The 17,676-nt window shown below is 40.2% G+C and overlaps 1 protein-coding gene across 8 annotated transcripts in view; it reads left to right on the top strand.

Moving 5' to 3' along the window:
* PDE1C (phosphodiesterase 1C) overlaps positions 1-14,338 on the top strand; it is a 599,843-nt gene extending 585,505 nt beyond the window's left edge. For 7 of the 8 annotated variants that reach the window (XM_082471771.1, XM_082471770.1, XM_082471767.1 and 4 more), the window contains one exon: positions 13,537-14,338. In XM_082471771.1, coding sequence (XP_082327897.1) covers positions 13,537-13,706 — 170 coding nt within the window. In that variant the 3' untranslated portion in view covers positions 13,707-14,338. Of the gene's footprint in view, positions 1-3,984; positions 11,142-13,536 lie in introns of those variants that run through there. The other variant, XM_082471773.1, reaches the window with a different exon arrangement.
* Positions 14,339-17,676: the final 3,338 nt, after the last annotated feature.

The following is a 17,676-nucleotide window of genomic DNA, read 5'->3' as shown; positions in this document are numbered from 1 at the left end:
ACGTAAGGCCAGACACTATAAAACTCTTAGAGGAAAACATAGGCAGAACATTCTATGACATAAATCACAGCAAGATCCTTTTTGACCCCCTCCTAGAGAAATGGAAATAAAAACAAAAATAAATAAATGGGACCTAATGAAACTCCAAAGCTTTCCCACAGCAAAGGAAACCATAAATAAGGTGAAAAGACAACCCTCAGAATGAGAGAAAATATTTACAAACAAAGCAACTAACAAAGGATTAATCTCCAAAATATACAAGCAGATTATGCAGCACAATATCAAAAAAACAAACAACCCAATCCAAAAATAGGCAGAAGACCTAAATAGACATTTCTCCCAAGTAGACATACAGATGGCCAATAAACACATGAAAAGATGCTCAACATCACTAATCATCAGAGAAATGCAAATCAAAACCACAATGAGGTATCACCTCATACCAGTCAGAATGGCCATCATCAAAAAATCTAGAAACAATAAATGCTGGAGAGGGTGTGGAGAAAAGGGAACCTTCCTGCACTGTTGGTGGGAATGTAAATTGATACACCCACTATGGAGAACAGTATGGAGGTTCCTTAAAAAACTAAAAATAGAACTACCATACAACCCAGCAATCCCACTACTGGGCATATACCATGAGAAAACCATAATTCAAAAAGATACATGTGGACTTCCTTGGTGGCGCAGTGGTTAAGAATCCACCTGCCAATGCAGGGGACATGGGTTCGAGCCCTGGTCCAGGAAGATCCCGCATGCCACAGAGCAACTAAGCCTGTGAGCCACAACTACTGAGTCCACGCACCGCAACCACTGAAGCCCGCATGCCTAGAGCTTGTGCTCTGCAATAAGAGAAGCCACCACAATGAGAAGCCTGTGCACTGCAACGAAGAGTAGCCCCCACTCACCACAACTAGAGAAAGCCCGCGCACAGCAACGAAGGCCCAATGCAGCCAAAAATAAAATATAAATAAATAAATTTATATCAAAAAAATGGTCAACTTAAAAAAAAAAAAATACATGTACCACACTGTTCATTGCAGCACTATATACAATAGCCAGGACATGGAAGCAACCTAAATGTCTATCAACAGATGAATGGATAAAGAAGATGTGGCACATATATACAATGGAATATTACTCAGCCATAAAAAGAAACGAAATTGAGTTACTTGTAGTGAGGTGGATGGACCTAGAGTCTGTCATACAGAGTGAAGTAAGTCAGAAAGAGAGAAACAAACACCGTATGCTAACAGATATATATGGAAACTAAAAAAGCTGTATTGATGAACCTAGGGGCAAGGCAGGAATAAAGACACAGACGTAGAGATGGACTTGAGGACACAGGGGTGGAAGGGAAAGCTGGGATGAAGTGAGAGAGTAGCATGGACATATAAACACTACCTAATGTAAAATTGATGGCTAGTGGGAAGCTGCTGCATAGCACAGGGAGATCAGCTCGGTGCTGTGTGACCACCTAGAGGGGTGGTATGGGGGGGTGGGAGGGAGGCTCAAGAGGGAGGGGATATGGGGATATATGTACACATATAGCTGATTCACTTTGTTGTACAGCAGAAACTGACACAACATTGTGAAGCAATTATACTCCAATAAAGATGTGAAAAAAAAAAATGTTTTGTAATTAAATATTGGTGATGATTGCACAACCTTGTGAATAAAATAAAAAGCACTGAACTGTACACTTCAAATGGTGAATCATATGGTATGTGAACTATATCTCAATTTTAAAAATGAAAGAGCATGGAAGATAGATAAACAGCTCTAAAGGCTCAAATCCCTAGACAGTAAATGCACCTCACTCGCCATACCTAAGTAATACCAAACACATACCGAAATGCATTGTGTGAGATTGTTCCAAATTATGTCAAGGGTGAGAAAATATTAAATGCTATAAGAAGCTGGTTATGTTCAAGGGAGCTGCAAGCAGGTTGCCTGTAATAAAATGACAACCAACTGACAGCAAAATTTGCATTAACAACAGTAGATGCCAAAAGACAATGAAGATATATCTTTCATAGGCTGAGGGAAAATAAAGCATTATATAATAGCTAAAACAGCTAAATTATTAGTTATGAATGAAGGCAAAGTAAAAACATTTTAGGTTTACAATGACATAATTTAGCACTCCAGACTTCACTAAAAGAAGTATAAGGGATATACCTCAAGAAGAAGAAAAGTGAACCCAGAAGCAAAGTGTGAGAGACAGGAATTGATGGTGAGCACACAAGCAAATAAAGCATGTTGGTAAATGTGAGTAACTTGTCACCATAAAAATAATGTCCATATTTTTTGCGTTAAAATAGGAAACAGAAGCTATAGATGGAAGAGGGGATATTTAAGAGGGAGTTAAGGAATGCTAAGATCTATTCTGTCTTTGGGCAGAGCTTTGTAAGTTTGTAACTCTTTTTGTAACACAAAGGATCATCAGTAAAATAATAGAAATATAACCTACAGCATCTAAGTCAGCAAATGAACAACAACAAAGAAAGGGAATACAGAAAATGTATCTACTTGATAGAAGGCAGAAAGGAAAAAAAAAGAAGCAAGGAATAAAGAATGATTATAAAATTAGAGAGTAGAATCAAGTCCAAAACCAAAACAAAATTAGATAGTAGAATCAAGTCCAAAACTATCAGTAATAAGAATAATTGCAAATGGCTCAAACTCTGCTCTTAAAATACAGAAATTTGGATAAGAAAAACAAAATCCAGCCCTGTCCTGCTTTTAAAAGACACACTTTTAAGAAAAACTCCCAGAAAGTCTGGTAATGTATGGCAAAAGAAATTCCATGCAAAATATAAAGCTAGTTCTTTGAAAAACATCATCCATTTTAACATCTGTACATTATCCTATTATATAAATGTGCCACAGGATATTTAATCATTTTTCTGTTGATGGTGGTTTTCCATTTTTTTGCTTTTGCAAACAATGCTCAACATAATGTTGGGCAAGAAAAGCAAGTTTCAATAAGATTTATACCATCTAACACAATTTGTATTATCTTTTAAAACAAGCAAAAAAAAAGTGGACATTTTATGGTTGCATAGAAATGCAATAATTGAATGACTATATGCACAGGAATAATAAACATCAAATTCTGGATTTTTTGGGGGGGGCGGTGGGAAGGGAAGGGTATATTAGGTACTTAAATTCTACCTTGATATTTAATCTCTTTAAACAAATTTTTGAACAAATATGCAAAATGTTAAGATCTGCTTAAACTGTATTGAGAGAGTACCTGGGTATTTGTTATATTATTAATTATAGTTTCTGTTTGCTCAAATATTATATATTAAAGAATTTCCTAAGTGAAAAATCTGTGACTGTCTTCCAAGACAGTTTTGTTTGTCACATGTGTCAGTCCTGAAGCCACCAGAGACCACTTCATTAAAGAACTGCTTGTGTGGTTTCCGAAATTATCAAAGCTTTCTCCTGAAACGCCAGCACCAGGAAACTGCTCTGAGGACATCACCTTGATTCCTTGCACGTCCATAGCAAAGTGACTCTTATATGGTAAAGTAATAGCACCTGCAGACAATTTTTTTCTAGTGCCAACTTCAAGTGTGCCCCATGAGGTTTGTGAACGCAGTCAAGCTCATGCGAGGGCCGTAAATGATGGAGAGCTGAGCAAATGTTGGCTCTCGCTGGAGGAATGGCCCAGAGCTTCACTTCCAATCATGACTGCTAACGATGGAGACTAGTCAGTGGCTTCTGAGCAGATGCCCCCCGGCGCCTCGGTCACGTCACTTTCCCGAAGTGATCGTTAGATGGAAAGGTACAGTACCGTAGTCATTCGCTGATGCAGATAGCTGATTGCTCCTGTGTGTGCAGCTTCTGGCTTGCACGGTAGTGTTGGCAATAGATACAGCTCTGCTTCTAATCTCCGTTGCCTGATGTAGAAAGAGTTGGTGCGTTGAGATGCCAGCTGGCTTGCAATGACATTTTTTGTGTGTCCTGTTCTAGGGGACTACGGATAAAACATCCATCCAGAGGATTCCTCAGAAGAGAACTGACCAGCCCCGAGGTCTGAAGACATTTTAGGAAGCTTATGTTGCTTTTACAAAAACAAAATATTATGTTACTGAGTTACTGAAGTTACTGAGTGATTAACTTCAAAAATGGTAACTTCTGATCTTCCTAATACAGGTTTTTAACAGTAAATACTTTGGTACGTATTGCACATCTATCAAATATCAGGGACAATGCTAGGTTCTTCACACGTATTATCTCATTTAATCTTCACAACAACCCTCTAAGGAAGGTACTGTTATCTCCATTTCACAAATTAGGAAACTGAGGCATACTCAGATAAATAGCTTGCCCAAAGTTAGCAGGTGGCAAGCCTGTACTCTTTGCTCGAGTTTCATTGTCAGGGGTAAAGACTGATGTCAAACAGTCCACACTGGAACAGCCTTTCTTTCACAGTTGTACTCTGCCTGGGGTAGAGTACAATTATGCATGTACCGATTTCAGGCACAACTGTGGGGTGTGGAGGGATCCTGCATTGTCTTAATTTTAAGTAAAGATTCCCATGAGTGGTCTCTTTGCAATTGCCTTTTATTTTGAGTTCAGTTTAAGGGATGCCAGTTGTCATTCTTACTATGGACTAGAGCAAAACACATTTGTTATGCGTGATTTAGCACTTCAGAGCTCTAGAACCCTAAAGAAATTTAACTTTACAGGCTTCTTTTGGCAGAGGTCATAGTTGGTGTGAGCGAAGGACAGAGCTACTGATTTGGCCTTACACTCCCCATCTTCAGATGCACACGTGGAAAAATGCACACACTGATGAAAAAAAATCGAACAAAAGACTTAGCTTGCGTAATCTCCCAAATATTTTTCTCCTTTGAAAGAGCATGCCTCATGTTCTTTGTGCTTGCCAGGAGAAACAAAATGAAAACAAAGAACTCAATTGAAGATGATCATCTCCTTGAGGGAGGACTTTCTTATTCTTTTTTATTAATTAAATAATATTTTTATTAAATTAAATGATTAATCATTAAATCATAAGGTTGCAGGACATTTAATAGCTAGCAGTTGTTTGAAAAAGAAAAGAGCTTATTTTCCAGCCTTACCTAATTGCTCCTACTCTTTCACCTGTTTGTCAGAGAGACTTGAAAACTGTGCCTCAGCCTCTCCAGACGGTAGTAAGACCTGAGTTGAGGTTATACCTTTGGTGTAAAACAAAAGTGCTCAGGCCTCAAATTTGAAACTTCAAAGGAAAGGAACTTGCCGACATTCTTCTTTGAGCAAACACGGGCAGCAAATCTAGGTATCAAGGCATTGCTGATGCAAGGGAGAAATATTAGGTTTTGTAGATTCTAGTCAACTGTGTCAGCTGGTGTGTATTCTAAGTGAGTCCCCTCTTCTTTAGTAAATGAGAGATTTATGAAGGTTACTGAGTATGACGCTGAGTAGTTTACTCATTCATTAAATATTTTTCAGCACCAGCTGTTATCAGTACTGGGATTAAATTCTGGGGATGCAAATGTGTATAACACCCTGTCCCGTCCTAATGAAGTTTATAGCCAAGATCAGTGATCTATAGGGTGAAGCATAAGGAAGAGGTATCTCAAAGACCAGGGAATCAGTGGTTCAAGAACGGCTTCCAATGAAGGTGACTCAAAGAATTACTATGGCTCAGCATAATTAATGCAAAGTCTTAAGAATCAAAAGTCATTTGTTTGTCATTTTCCTAATTACATCAAGATTAGAGTTCAGGGACTGAAACGCCTTCCATCCTGGTTGGGTATCTAAGCCATACTTCCCATCTGGGGGTTCCAGCACTCTACACTCATGGTTAGGAATAGCCCAAAGTGATTGAATGAACCTCCGTATTTGATAAATAGTTTAGAATGTGGGATAGATGTTTCTGCTTTGCTTAAAATGGCACTGAGTTTCAGCAAAGTGTTTCCCTTAGGTAGCTGAATGAAAAAAAAAAAAAAAAATATATATATATATATATATATATGTATTTTTGTCCCCACAAATGCCCATTTTGGATAATTAGCCTTTTGTGAATCACAGTGGTGTGTTCTCTGCCAAATAGTCACAAATAAATTCATTAAGTTAATCTCTTTGTTGTGTGCTGAGGTCTTCCATGTGGTAAAATCCATTTGTACGGGGAATGACATGACTTTTCTACACTATAATAAGAAATCCACCAGGCAGGCCACCATTAAAAGGCTCCTGGTGATGACCTTTCATCTCCTGTGCTGTGTAATGATGGTAGCCACATACCAAGCACCTACGACATATTGGTACTCCGCGAGGTTGCAAGGTACCATACGTACATTATCTCAGTTATAGCCCCTTTAAAATCCTCACAACAACCATGCAAAGAAGTTACCATTTTCCCCATTTTACAGAAAAAAACAAAAACAAACCCAAACCCCTGAATCCCAAAACAGATTATCTACTTAGGATCTCACAGCTGGTACTAGCTTAATCCAGTTCTGTGACACCACAAACCCCGCTTCTCTCACAATACCACACCACCTCTCCCAAAAGTAGATCTTCATGGATTTGATTCTTGTCACAGATCTTAGCATGTGGCCAAGGGTTGGCCACTCCTGTGTGCAATGACCAGACCCTGTCAGCTGCCCCAAGCATCCCTCAAAACTTAAGGATAAGCCGACATATTCTCAAAACAAACTCGGCACCTAAGCCAGTGGTTCTCAACCTGGCTACGAGTTAGAACCACTGGGCGTTACAAACATACTTGCTTGGGCTTCACCTTAAAATAACAGATTACTTTCAAGACTCCTGGAGATGGGGCTTAGGAATCAGTAAATTTGAAGTTTTCCAGGTGATCAGATGGGCATCCAGGGTTGAGAAATGCAGGTGGAAGCAAACAGCTTCAGGTTGGATGAAGGGCAACAAAACTATGTGGTTTATTTTTTTCCCTGTGGCCATGTATTCCTCTGGGGACCTGGAAATGCTGGTCAGGTGATCTTTCCACACTAGGGAGTGGTTTGGTTCAGGCAGTGTCAACTGGCCTTTTTCTGGATACCTTCTCAGACAGCAAGCTTCCTGTCTCCTGTGCTCTTTGCTCTGTGAGCTTCAGATATGGAACCAGTAGATTAGTTAGTATTCTCATTTTCTTGGGGAAGAGTCCTTGGAGAACCAGAGTCTTTTCTAATGTAGATGCTGGGTTTAAGTATTCTATTTTAATACAAACTACACCTTGAAGAGTTTAAGAATAGACCCTCACCTTAGACAGCACTACATCTAATGTGCATGGTTTAAGAGCAGTTTTCTGGCTGGGTTCATGTTGCTAGATTGTATTTCTGCAAAAGGAAGGAACACCTATCAGCGTGGCCTTCGTGTAATGCTTTCATGTCTTGAGGAGACAAAGGAACTCCCTAGCTAGGAAAGTATTCTGCTGCTGAGTTTTCCTGGCAATTGCAAATCTTCCAGATAATTCCTGAAATGTAGGATCTTCCTCTGAGGAAAGGGATGGAAACTGATGCTGGGTGAACACCTGCTATGTCTCAGCGCCGTGCTGGCTGTTTCTCATACGTTGGTTTCTTGTCATTCTCACTCAGGCCTCTGCAGTGAGTGTTACTATCTCTGTTTTTTTCTTTTTATGGGAAACTGAAATTACGTGTCCCAGTCATATGGGGACAGAGAAAGAACTGAATCTGACTCCCTTCCAAGGATGGGCGGGGGGTGACTACAAATGAGATAATGGTTATAAAGACACTGAATGGTGCAGAAGACAGGCCATGCTACTGGGCTCCTTAAACAGCAAAGCCCCGGGTTCACGAAAAGTTGTTATACTTCACTTTCATTTTTAAAACTGTTTGCTGGGAAGCCTAGATATTGAACAAGGACCAAGTCTCCTGTTCTGGTTGAAACAAATTAACATCTTCCACTTGCCCTTTAAGGAAAAGACCAGCTATGAAAACCAGTTCAGCCAAACTGCTAATTTTAAAGGGTGTGTTTCTTCCTTGGGGCCTGGGATGAACCCGTCTTGATTCCACTCTCTGTGGAGCTGATGTTAACAGTGAGAGGAGGTCTTCTGGCTGATTGCGTGTCTTCCCATGAGCTTATCTTCAGAGCGCAGTTAATTCATACCAAATGTGCTAGCGTGGCTGCCTCGATCAGAAACAGGTATAAGTCGGGTTTGGAATTCCAGATGCTCTGAGAAGATGTCCCAGAAAGAAGCTAGAAGGAGTCCAGAGAGAAGACAAATCCAGAGGGCGAAACTGATGTCAGGCCGATTCTCTGAATAGGGCAGAAGGAGCGAGCAGCACCCTTTCCACCAGCCCAAGATCGGCGCTGCCAGGGATGGTGGTGCCTATCCCAGAGTCTTTCCAGAGCTCTGTTAGCTCAGGGTTTAGTCCCCCCTTACCCACCAGCAGTTCCCCTGGACATGGTCACTGTCACTACAATAATAATAAAAGTTGCCCTTGACTGAAGGCCTTCTTTATGCCAGACACTGTGTTTCACATGGTTCACGTGCCCCACCTCGCTGAGCCCTCCCAAGAAGCCCTGTTAGGTGTGTAACGTTGCTATTCAGAGGGGAAAACTGACACTTGAGCGGGGAAGTGTTTGCCTAAGACTAAACAGCTGGGGGAGGTGAAGGAGGCTTTAAAACCAGGTCTCTGCGACTTCACAGCGCCCACCCTTGCTCTCACACCTTAGTCAGACACCAGGAACATCTTCTTTGGTCTTACTCTTTGCTTTTCCAAGTGCTCAGTATATTTAGAAAAGATCGCTGACTCTAAGTGTTGGCTCTTCTTGTTGCAGATTTCCTCACAATCCTCAGGTGATAGCATCAAAGTTGTTTTTTCCAACAAAAAGAACATTTTTTTCTTCATTTCTCAGAGCTTTTGTCTTCATGGTAGACCCAACAGGAAGAACAAACTATGTGGGTAGGAGAGAAAAAAAAAAAGCCTAATTTTGAAGACCACAAGTAACTTTAATTGATGCATAAAGGACTCCTCGCCAGCCAGGCAGTTTGTTGTGATCAAACTATAGCAAGAGCCCTGGCTAGTTCTTTACAGTTTATAGAACACTTGCAGTGTGTGCAAAATATTATTATTGTTGTTCCCTTCGTGAAGATAAGGAAGGGGAAGACTGGCGAGACTGAAACAGTAGTTTGAAAACTCCGGCACAGTGGAATTATCTGAAGAGCTTTAGAAACTCCTGAGGCCTCAGCCTAACCCCACACAGATTCTGCTTTCATGGGTCTGGAGTACCCAGGATTTTTCAAAGCTCCCCAGGTGGTTCTCATATGCAGCGAGGGGTGAGAACCACCAAGTTAAAATTTTCACCCAAGACCCTGGGGCTCCCCTGACTTGATTGCTTGTCTCCGGTGCTTAGACTTCTGGAACACCTGTTCCATCCCAAACCCACCTAGGTGAGGGAAGAGACAAAAGCAGCTATTTAAGAGACCTGTTAGCCACGATTTTTATGCAATTCCTTCCTGAGCCATTACCACACCAATTGTATTAAGGGGGAATGATTTGCTTTTGCTTTGGGGGAAGTATGATTATGGCTACTAACAATGGTATTCAAGAATCCCATATATCACAGATATATACTCAAATTATTGATAGTATAAATGAATTACTATTTTAACTTATTATGGTAGTTATTAAAACTTACTCTGAACTTTAGTCTCGGGTTATTTTAAATATGTGAGGTCTGAGGCTAGACCAGTTGGATGTGAACCCAGAATCCAGACTCCCTGCAATGCTAGCTGTGTAAACTTTGGCAAGTTACTAAGCTCAGTTTCCTCACTCAAACTTTGGCAAGTTACTTAAAAGCCTCAGTTTCCTCACTCAAAAAGGGGGTGATAATAGTGCTTGCCTGTTGAATTGTAGTGAAGATTAAAGGCTGGTTCACATTAAATTCTTAGCATTGTGCCTAGTACACGATGTATGTCAGATATTATCATTATTTTACCATCACGGATCCTGAAATGAAAATCACAGGCTCAGTTCTTATATCATTTTATCCTCGTGGAACGGATGTTGACATGTCAATCCCTTGCAATTCAAAACTCATGGATGATTTTTGAGCATTTTTATAAGGACTTTGCATCAAATTTCAGACAGATATCAATAGACACTATTTTAGAAATGGAATGTATGGCAGTGGGATTTTGTTCTTCATGTAAAACAACATTTATGAGGCAATAAATGATTGTTTTTTCATCTTGTTAGTGTGTGTGTTGTGTTGTGTGTGTGTGTGTGTGTGTGTGTGTGTGTGTAATTGCAGTTAGAAAATGTCTACATGTGGAAATGTTTTTTCCAAAGGTCATGTTATGGCATTATCTTTGAAAGAGAAGAAAACACATGCCCAACACTTTTTTTTTTTTAAAGGTGCCAATATTAGAATTTATTCAGAAGCTAAGAGTAAACCAAGTTTCTGCCTTTGGAGGCAGTCCTCTGCAGCAGAGATTCAGAAATTTTCCCAGTTGCTGCTGCTGTGCAGTGACCTTGCAAGATCACACTGAAGCCGTGGGGGATTGAAGACACAGAATTGGGTTCTAATGCAGATCATGGTTTACCGCACGGGAATTAGGCTGCACGTAGATTAGACGAGCACTAGTGACCATTCCTTCTGCCTGCTCTCAGTGCAAACAACAGGGCATACCGAATTAATAAGATACAACATGTTATGACATGATAACGACAGTGATAATGAATTAATCCAGTCTTTCCGAAAGTGTGAAATGCTCCTGATAAAGGGGGCGCCTTGGCCTAATCAAAATGAGAAAACCACATGCTGTTGGCTATTCTTAGGGATTCATAATACATGTCGCCATCATTTAGGTCTCTGAGAAGTCCTGCCATGAACATACTAGTTTAACCCAGTTACATTTGATACATGAATAAATCGCAGTCTATTTTCTGAACAAGAATAAGTCTATGCATTATTTTCCTATGGGGAAAAAAAGTAGCCACCAAGCAAAGTGGCCTCAGAGAGAGAGAATAAAAAGTTGGTGATGGCAGATGAAAGGGCGGAAGTCATAGACACCTTTGGGAGAAATTGCGTTTATGAAAAAGATAAGATTTAAACAAATGAGGATTAAAACTCCTAAAAGAGCGTTAACGTCTATGAAAAACAAACATTGTAATTGTATGATAAAGAATGATGATGTGTCAGTTTTTGTCTTGAACTTTTCTTTTCCTAAGCACATTTGAAAGTAATATAGATAATGACTTTCCCAAGTTCAGGCTCTGTGCAGAGATACGTGCCTTTGTCAAATCTTCATTAGCCAATGAGATCGTTTTCTCCAAGTAAATTGCTCTAGGAGACAAGAGCAGACTTTGTGAACGTGTCCCCAAGAGGAAAAGGGTCCAACTTGTTAATAATCAAGCTTATGAAGGGGAGGGGATTCTGTTCCCAATTTGGTTCTCCTCTGCTTGGGGCGCGGAGGGGCTTGGGTTGAGGGAGCAGAAGAGGATTGTAACACTACTGCCTGGGTTCAGCTGTGGGAGGTACCCAGTCATCGGAAGGGAAAGGGCCAGACCTCCTTCCAGAAATATCTCAGGAATCCCCAAAAGATAAATGAAAGAGTCCTTAAGTGGCCACAGCACCAACCCGGAAGAAAGGTCCCCATTAAATTCAAAATGGTGCCCTCATCCCAGGTGCTGCTGTTTTGCCCTGTCATCATTTCATGTTCCCCTGTAGAGGGGAAAGGCAGTCAATGCGTACAAACAGCACTGAGTGAATTTTTCTTTATTCCCACATTTTGAGTGAGGGTGACAGCAGGCATATAAGTATTTCCACAATCTCGGTGGGGAGCCGATCTCTATCAGCGGATTCAACTCTATTTGCAGCGAGTCCAGTGGCAAGGAGAGCTTTCGTTCTGACAATCAGAATTCTAGCAAACGGTAAATGTTTCTTCATGCTGAGAAGTAGGAAATTCAATAATACTTTGGCTGGGTTCATGCTGAGTAGTGAAAATAGAATGAATATGGAGAGGGGCTGTGACTTAAAGAGCAGTAAATCAGCTAGCCCAGAAGTGTGGGACAATCAGCTTTTAATTCGAAGCCCTCGCCTGTTTCTACTCCATTCTCCAGGGTAACGGGACTGTTTTTATATTTGTTCCTAGAGTGTTTTGTGCTGCAATCCCTTGTTTACCCCAAGAAACAGAAGTAAACATTCTGAGATCTTTTTTTAAAAAAAAAAAAATCTACATATGCATTATTATGGCACTATAGGACCATTTGCTGAAAATCTTAACTTATGTGTTAGCCTAACTCCAAAGACAAAGTAGGTGTGGATAGTGTAGAGCTTGTAGTAATAGCATTACTTATTATGATTGATGGAACACTTTTTCTTCTGTAAGCAAGTCACAGGTTTCAGAGGGGGTTACTGGAATGGAAGCCCCATGAGGGTAGAGGTTTCTGCCTGTTTTGTTCATTGTTGTATCAGCAGGACACAGTTAAGTGCTTTAAGAAGTCGGTGAATGAATATTGATCTCCAGGCTGTGAAAAGTATACTCAGCTATGAGAGCTCTGAAAGGTCTCGGACTAAAGTGCAGAGTAAACTCAGTTTTCCTGACTTTCCATCATGTATAGTTTTGTAGAATAGCTTTGATACTTGATTCTATGGAAGAAATTTTTAGTAGTGTGTTTCTTTTTAAAAAGTTACATCACTAAAACTTGATCATCATAGAAAAAATAGAAAGTGTAAACACTTAAAAAGAAATAAAATTGCCATGTTTATACTACTCAGAGATAATCACTGCTATGGTTTAAATGTATGTTCTCCCGGATTTTCCTATGCACACATTTATATGTTTTTATAATATTAAGATTAGACATATATATGCTTGTTTTCATTCAGCAGTACTACATCCTAATAGGTGCGTAGTATATATCATTGTTGTTTTAATTTTCAATTCCCGAGTGACAAAAATTGTTGAGCATCTTTGCCTATGCTTTTTGGCCATATGCATATCTTCTTTGGCTAGGAGTCTGTTCAGATCTTTGCATATATTTAAATTGGGTTGTTTGTTTCCTTTTGTTGAATTTTAAGAGTTCGTTCCATATTTTGGGTACAAGACCTTTATACACGTGCTTTGCAAATATTTTCTCAGTGATGTGCTTCTTATTAGCACTCCAGGATTGCGTGCCACTTTGCAACCCTAAAAGCTTACATACAGTGCTAAGTGCTGCTTAATGAGATGGCTCTGCTCACCTGTGTTTGCTTTGCTATTTCCCAAAGTGTCGCCGCTGCTCCCTCTCACTTCCTTAACCCCATCCATTCATTGTCAAAGAACCTTTGTATTCTGGGGTCATCACTGTCTATCTCTAGGAATTTTTTTTTCCTAGGCATTTGTCTTTATTTATTTTAAGTGAATGACCAAGGTGATGATGTGCTTATTCATCTATTTGCAATAAGATTTCTAGTGAGAGTTTTACCCTGTTTGTTTCCTGGTTTTAAAGAAAACAAACAGGTCTGGGGGCCAGGAAGTCGCCCGCAGGATTTAGGAGCGCTGTGTAGTTGGTGAGGCTAACCGTTGTCTGTCTTCCTTTGCATGGCCTGCAGTCATCAAGCCTCCTCTGCGTCATTTTAAATGCCCTGCTTATGCATCTAGCTCCTACGCACCTTCGGTCCCAAAGAAAACTGACGAGCATCCTGCAAGGTACAAGATGCTGGATCAGAGGATCAAAATGAAAAAGATTCAGAACATCTCACATAACTGGAACAGAAAATAAATCAAGGGGAAGAGGGAGTGAAGGAGAGGCCCACCCATCTGCCTCTGGGTACTAACCAGCCACAGTGGGATATGTCTCCAGAACGAGGCCTTCAGGGCTGGTGCTATCATTGTTGACTCCCCCAAGGCACGGTGAAACCTGTATGTGAGTTTCCCCTTTGCTGTTCTGTTATAGAGCCATCAGTCACAGGATTTGGAAGTCCATGCAGCCTCTAGCAGCAAACCAGTAAGAGGGTTGTCTCATGCGGCTTTTATTGGTATAGATCTTTCAAAGTCTAAATTGGACCCAAGTTAAAATGATGCTACCCGTTCAGAAAAAAATGAAATTCTTCCCATTGACACTTTTTTCGTCCCTGGAAATTGACTTGCCCCAATGAGAATATCGGTTTAATAATAATCATTGTATTTAAAAAATGCACTTCTAAAAACATCTTTTCCAATTTTTAATACAAATATTTACAATTCAAGTAAACATGGAACTTTCAAAGACGATGCATTCCCAACAAAAGTTGTACTTCTGAATGGAACTATCTTAGAGGGAAAGGAGAACTGATGAATTGTTTTCATATGTACTTCTGAACTTAGGCTTCATAAAGCAGATCCAAGTTAAAAATAAAGACCGTTGTCTTCGGTTCTCATTGTATGCCTCATGCCTGATAGCCTCGCTGTACCTTTAAGAACATGAGAGTTTACGGGAGATGGATTTTGGCTCTGCTTTTCTCCGATCTTTCCTCTTCACTCACAGTAGACAATGCCAGAAGTCAATGGGATGCCTGTACCTCAGGGACTCCCGGTTTGAGATTCACCCAGGAAATGTCCATTTAGTCTTATGGTCCTGGTTCAGGAGAGTATAAAATGCTGAAGCTAATTTGAATTCCTTATTGGAGGATTTTTCTCCATAAGTTTGGAGGTGACTGTAAGTTAAATTTCAGGTCATCTTCCCAACAGACCACATATCTGAGTCCCTTTGGGAGCCCAATTGCTCTCACAGCTGTTGGCGGGATAGAGGTCTATAACTTACCTCTCTTCATGGTGGCATTTTTTAGCCTTTCCGTATCTCTCCCTAGAGTTTTTACTTTGGGACTAAATTCACAGAAATGGTAAGAAAAGTTTCAAGGTCAGAAATAGCTTTTGATCCCTTCAGAAATGGTCTGGTGCGGTGGAAAACTTCAGGTTTGTTGTCTGTCAGGTCTGATCTCCGAGCCTGTCCTGTCTATATAACTAGTTACAGGTCCTCAGCCTAAATGGCATAACCTTTAAAAGGCTCAGTTTGCTTGACTAGAAAATGGGCTTCATAATCCCCACTCTTGCCTTTTGTGATGAAGATTAGGGATAACATAGGTTTTGTTTGCTATGGCTGAGCCTGGAGAGTCATAGGTACACCGCAGAGGTAGCCATGAGCATCTCACCACTGGGAAAACTCTCTGGGATGCCCCTCAAAGAGGGGACTGTACCCTGAGCCACAGCCTTTGGGGTCTGATTGTAAAGGGCGTAGCATCTTCTCTTCTCATTCTCTACATTCATTTCCAATAAACCACAGTTTTGCAAGTTGAGTCAGCACCAGAGTTTAGTGCCCATCAGGCTATTGAGCAATTTATTTATAATGTGCTTTACAATGGTATTTCAGGGAAATTTAATTGCTATACAGAAAGGAAAATCACTGTGACTTTTCATTAAGGACGCAATTAATTCTTAGCTCCCTGCTTGGTGCCTGAGCAAGAGGACCCTTCTGCAGGCTGGTAGAGTCTAATCCACCTGAATTAGGTTAACTCGACAGGTAATTTCTACCTGTTTGTATACAGATGCCTTAGTGCTTGCTGCGCAGTCATTTGGCCACACAGTGAGACTGTCCATGGGGTAGTGGTCTCCAGTGGATCAACCCACAAATGAAGGTCCTCACCTGTCCCTCAATATCTTCAGTCTTAGGTATTGAGATTGTAGCTGTGCTTTCTTGACTGTGCTCCTTGGCATTGGAAGCCGTGATCCTGAGGAAGAAAGTCGGCTCCTTCTGTATTCTTTTATCCCAAGCTGTTACTCTTCAGTCTTTGCGAATCTTTTAATTGAGCAAATGTACAAGTATTGAAATTCTGCATTGCTTGTAAAATGCCTACCATGTTTTTTTGCATGATGGGTTGTATGGACAGGCCAGATTATATTCTTATAGCAAATAAAGTGATGCTTTTAAAGAACTTTCTTGTATATGAATCATCTTTTTCTTCTGCAGAATTCTGGGATTCATAGGAAAAGAGTTAGATTTCCCTTATGCTTGGCACTGTTCAGTCCTGAATATCTTGTCAAGATGAATAGTCTAACTTACCCTTTTCAGCTTGCTTCCTGGTTGTATAGGCGATAGCTTTAAAAAAAAAAAAACAAAAAACCCTCCTCCTCCCTACACCACAAACCCAATAAGTTAATTTGTTGAGTAATAATAGCAGCTAGTCCATAGGTAAACATCTGTGTTATCAACTCAGTTTATATCATTTCAGACTAAGGTGTATAGGTTAGTCTGAAATCTCAGTGGATTCAGAAAAAGGACTATATGTTTGCAGATTAAAGTGCCATTATACTTTTCTTTAAAAAACAAAAAGCGACTTTGCTGTTCATATGTGTCTCTGTTTTATCGTTAGATTCAAAATTCCTAGAGAAGAAAAGAATACAGCTCTAGCCCTTAGAGCCTCACCCTTAAAAGTAGGTAGTCTGCCTAAGCCATTCTGCCCCACAAACATTTACCCATGGAGGGCCCATATGACCCAGAGTTGTGGACACAAATATCAGGGTGTGAACTCATCATTTCCTAAAATGCCTTGGGTGATGTTGCATTAGACAACACAGTTGTGTTTCCAGTAAACAATCTCCCATCTGAAGAGAATTTTTATGTTAGTAAGCCAAATGAAATGTGTGTCACCCAAGGGGCATCATGCATGGCTCATTTCTGGAAATGAGGTTGAAACCATGATGAGCTGGTGGCACAAGGATCTGGATAAGGCACACACTTAAAAATTATATTTATTTTTTCAATTTGATGGAATCAAGGTATGGATCCAACTAGATCCACTCACTTCTTACGCTGCACTGCCCCCTGGTGTCTCTTAGAGGCATGAAATGTTTGCTGAGTTCCCTGGGATCTTTTTTTTTTTTTTTCCTTTATAAGAGGAAGTTGTATTGTTAATGATGATAGCTTTTAGCTGGATGAATCTTGGAATTTAAAAGGGCAGGTGGCTGTGGAGAAAACCATTCTCATTCTCATAACAGTGCTGTTCCGTTGCTGAATCGGTTTACTCTGCTAGCAAACACAGGTCCTTGAAGAGTCCTATGGTTTAAAAATAATAATAATACACACATGAACACACTAAGAAATCTTAATCTATGGAGAAAATAAAATAAAATTGGGGGACATATTGGGAGACAAATTGCAGAAGTCCTGGAAAATGTAATAGTGACAGAATGCTAAATAAAAGACAATACCTGTGACATTTAAAATATGGAAATAAACTATTTACAGCACCATTTAATTAATTAATTACCATTTAATTACAGTACCATTACTTTATTATCCCTAGTAGGCTCATATGCTCACACAATCTCCGTTTCTAAACCCTTTCCTTTTCACCTGTCTCTCCTGGAGAAGCTGTAAAAGTTAACATTCAATTGCCCAGTTTTCTTACAGGTAGGGGCAGCCACGTGACACAGTTTCAGCTAATGAGCTAGAAGCTGCCTTCTCCAGTTCTCCTTCTTGCCTGGAATAGAGACTTTAGCCTGGATGTGCAGCAGCCATCTTGGGCCTGTGAGGTGTTGATGAGCATGGAAATAAAGACCAACATACTGCATGTAAATGGAGCAGAAAGCTAGAAAGGGCCCATGGCTCTGATTATATCACCCAACTGCTATACCATCCCTGGACTGACTCCTTGAGACTTACTGTTGTGTGAGAAAAATAAACTTATATTTCTTTGAGTAACTGTTATTATTTC

This window comes from Balaenoptera physalus (assembly GCF_965194825.1).
Source record: "Balaenoptera physalus genome assembly, chromosome: 8".
Classification (NCBI taxonomy): Eukaryota; Metazoa; Chordata; class Mammalia; order Artiodactyla; family Balaenopteridae; genus Balaenoptera; species Balaenoptera physalus.
This window is presented reverse-complemented; position numbering and strand designations above follow the sequence as displayed.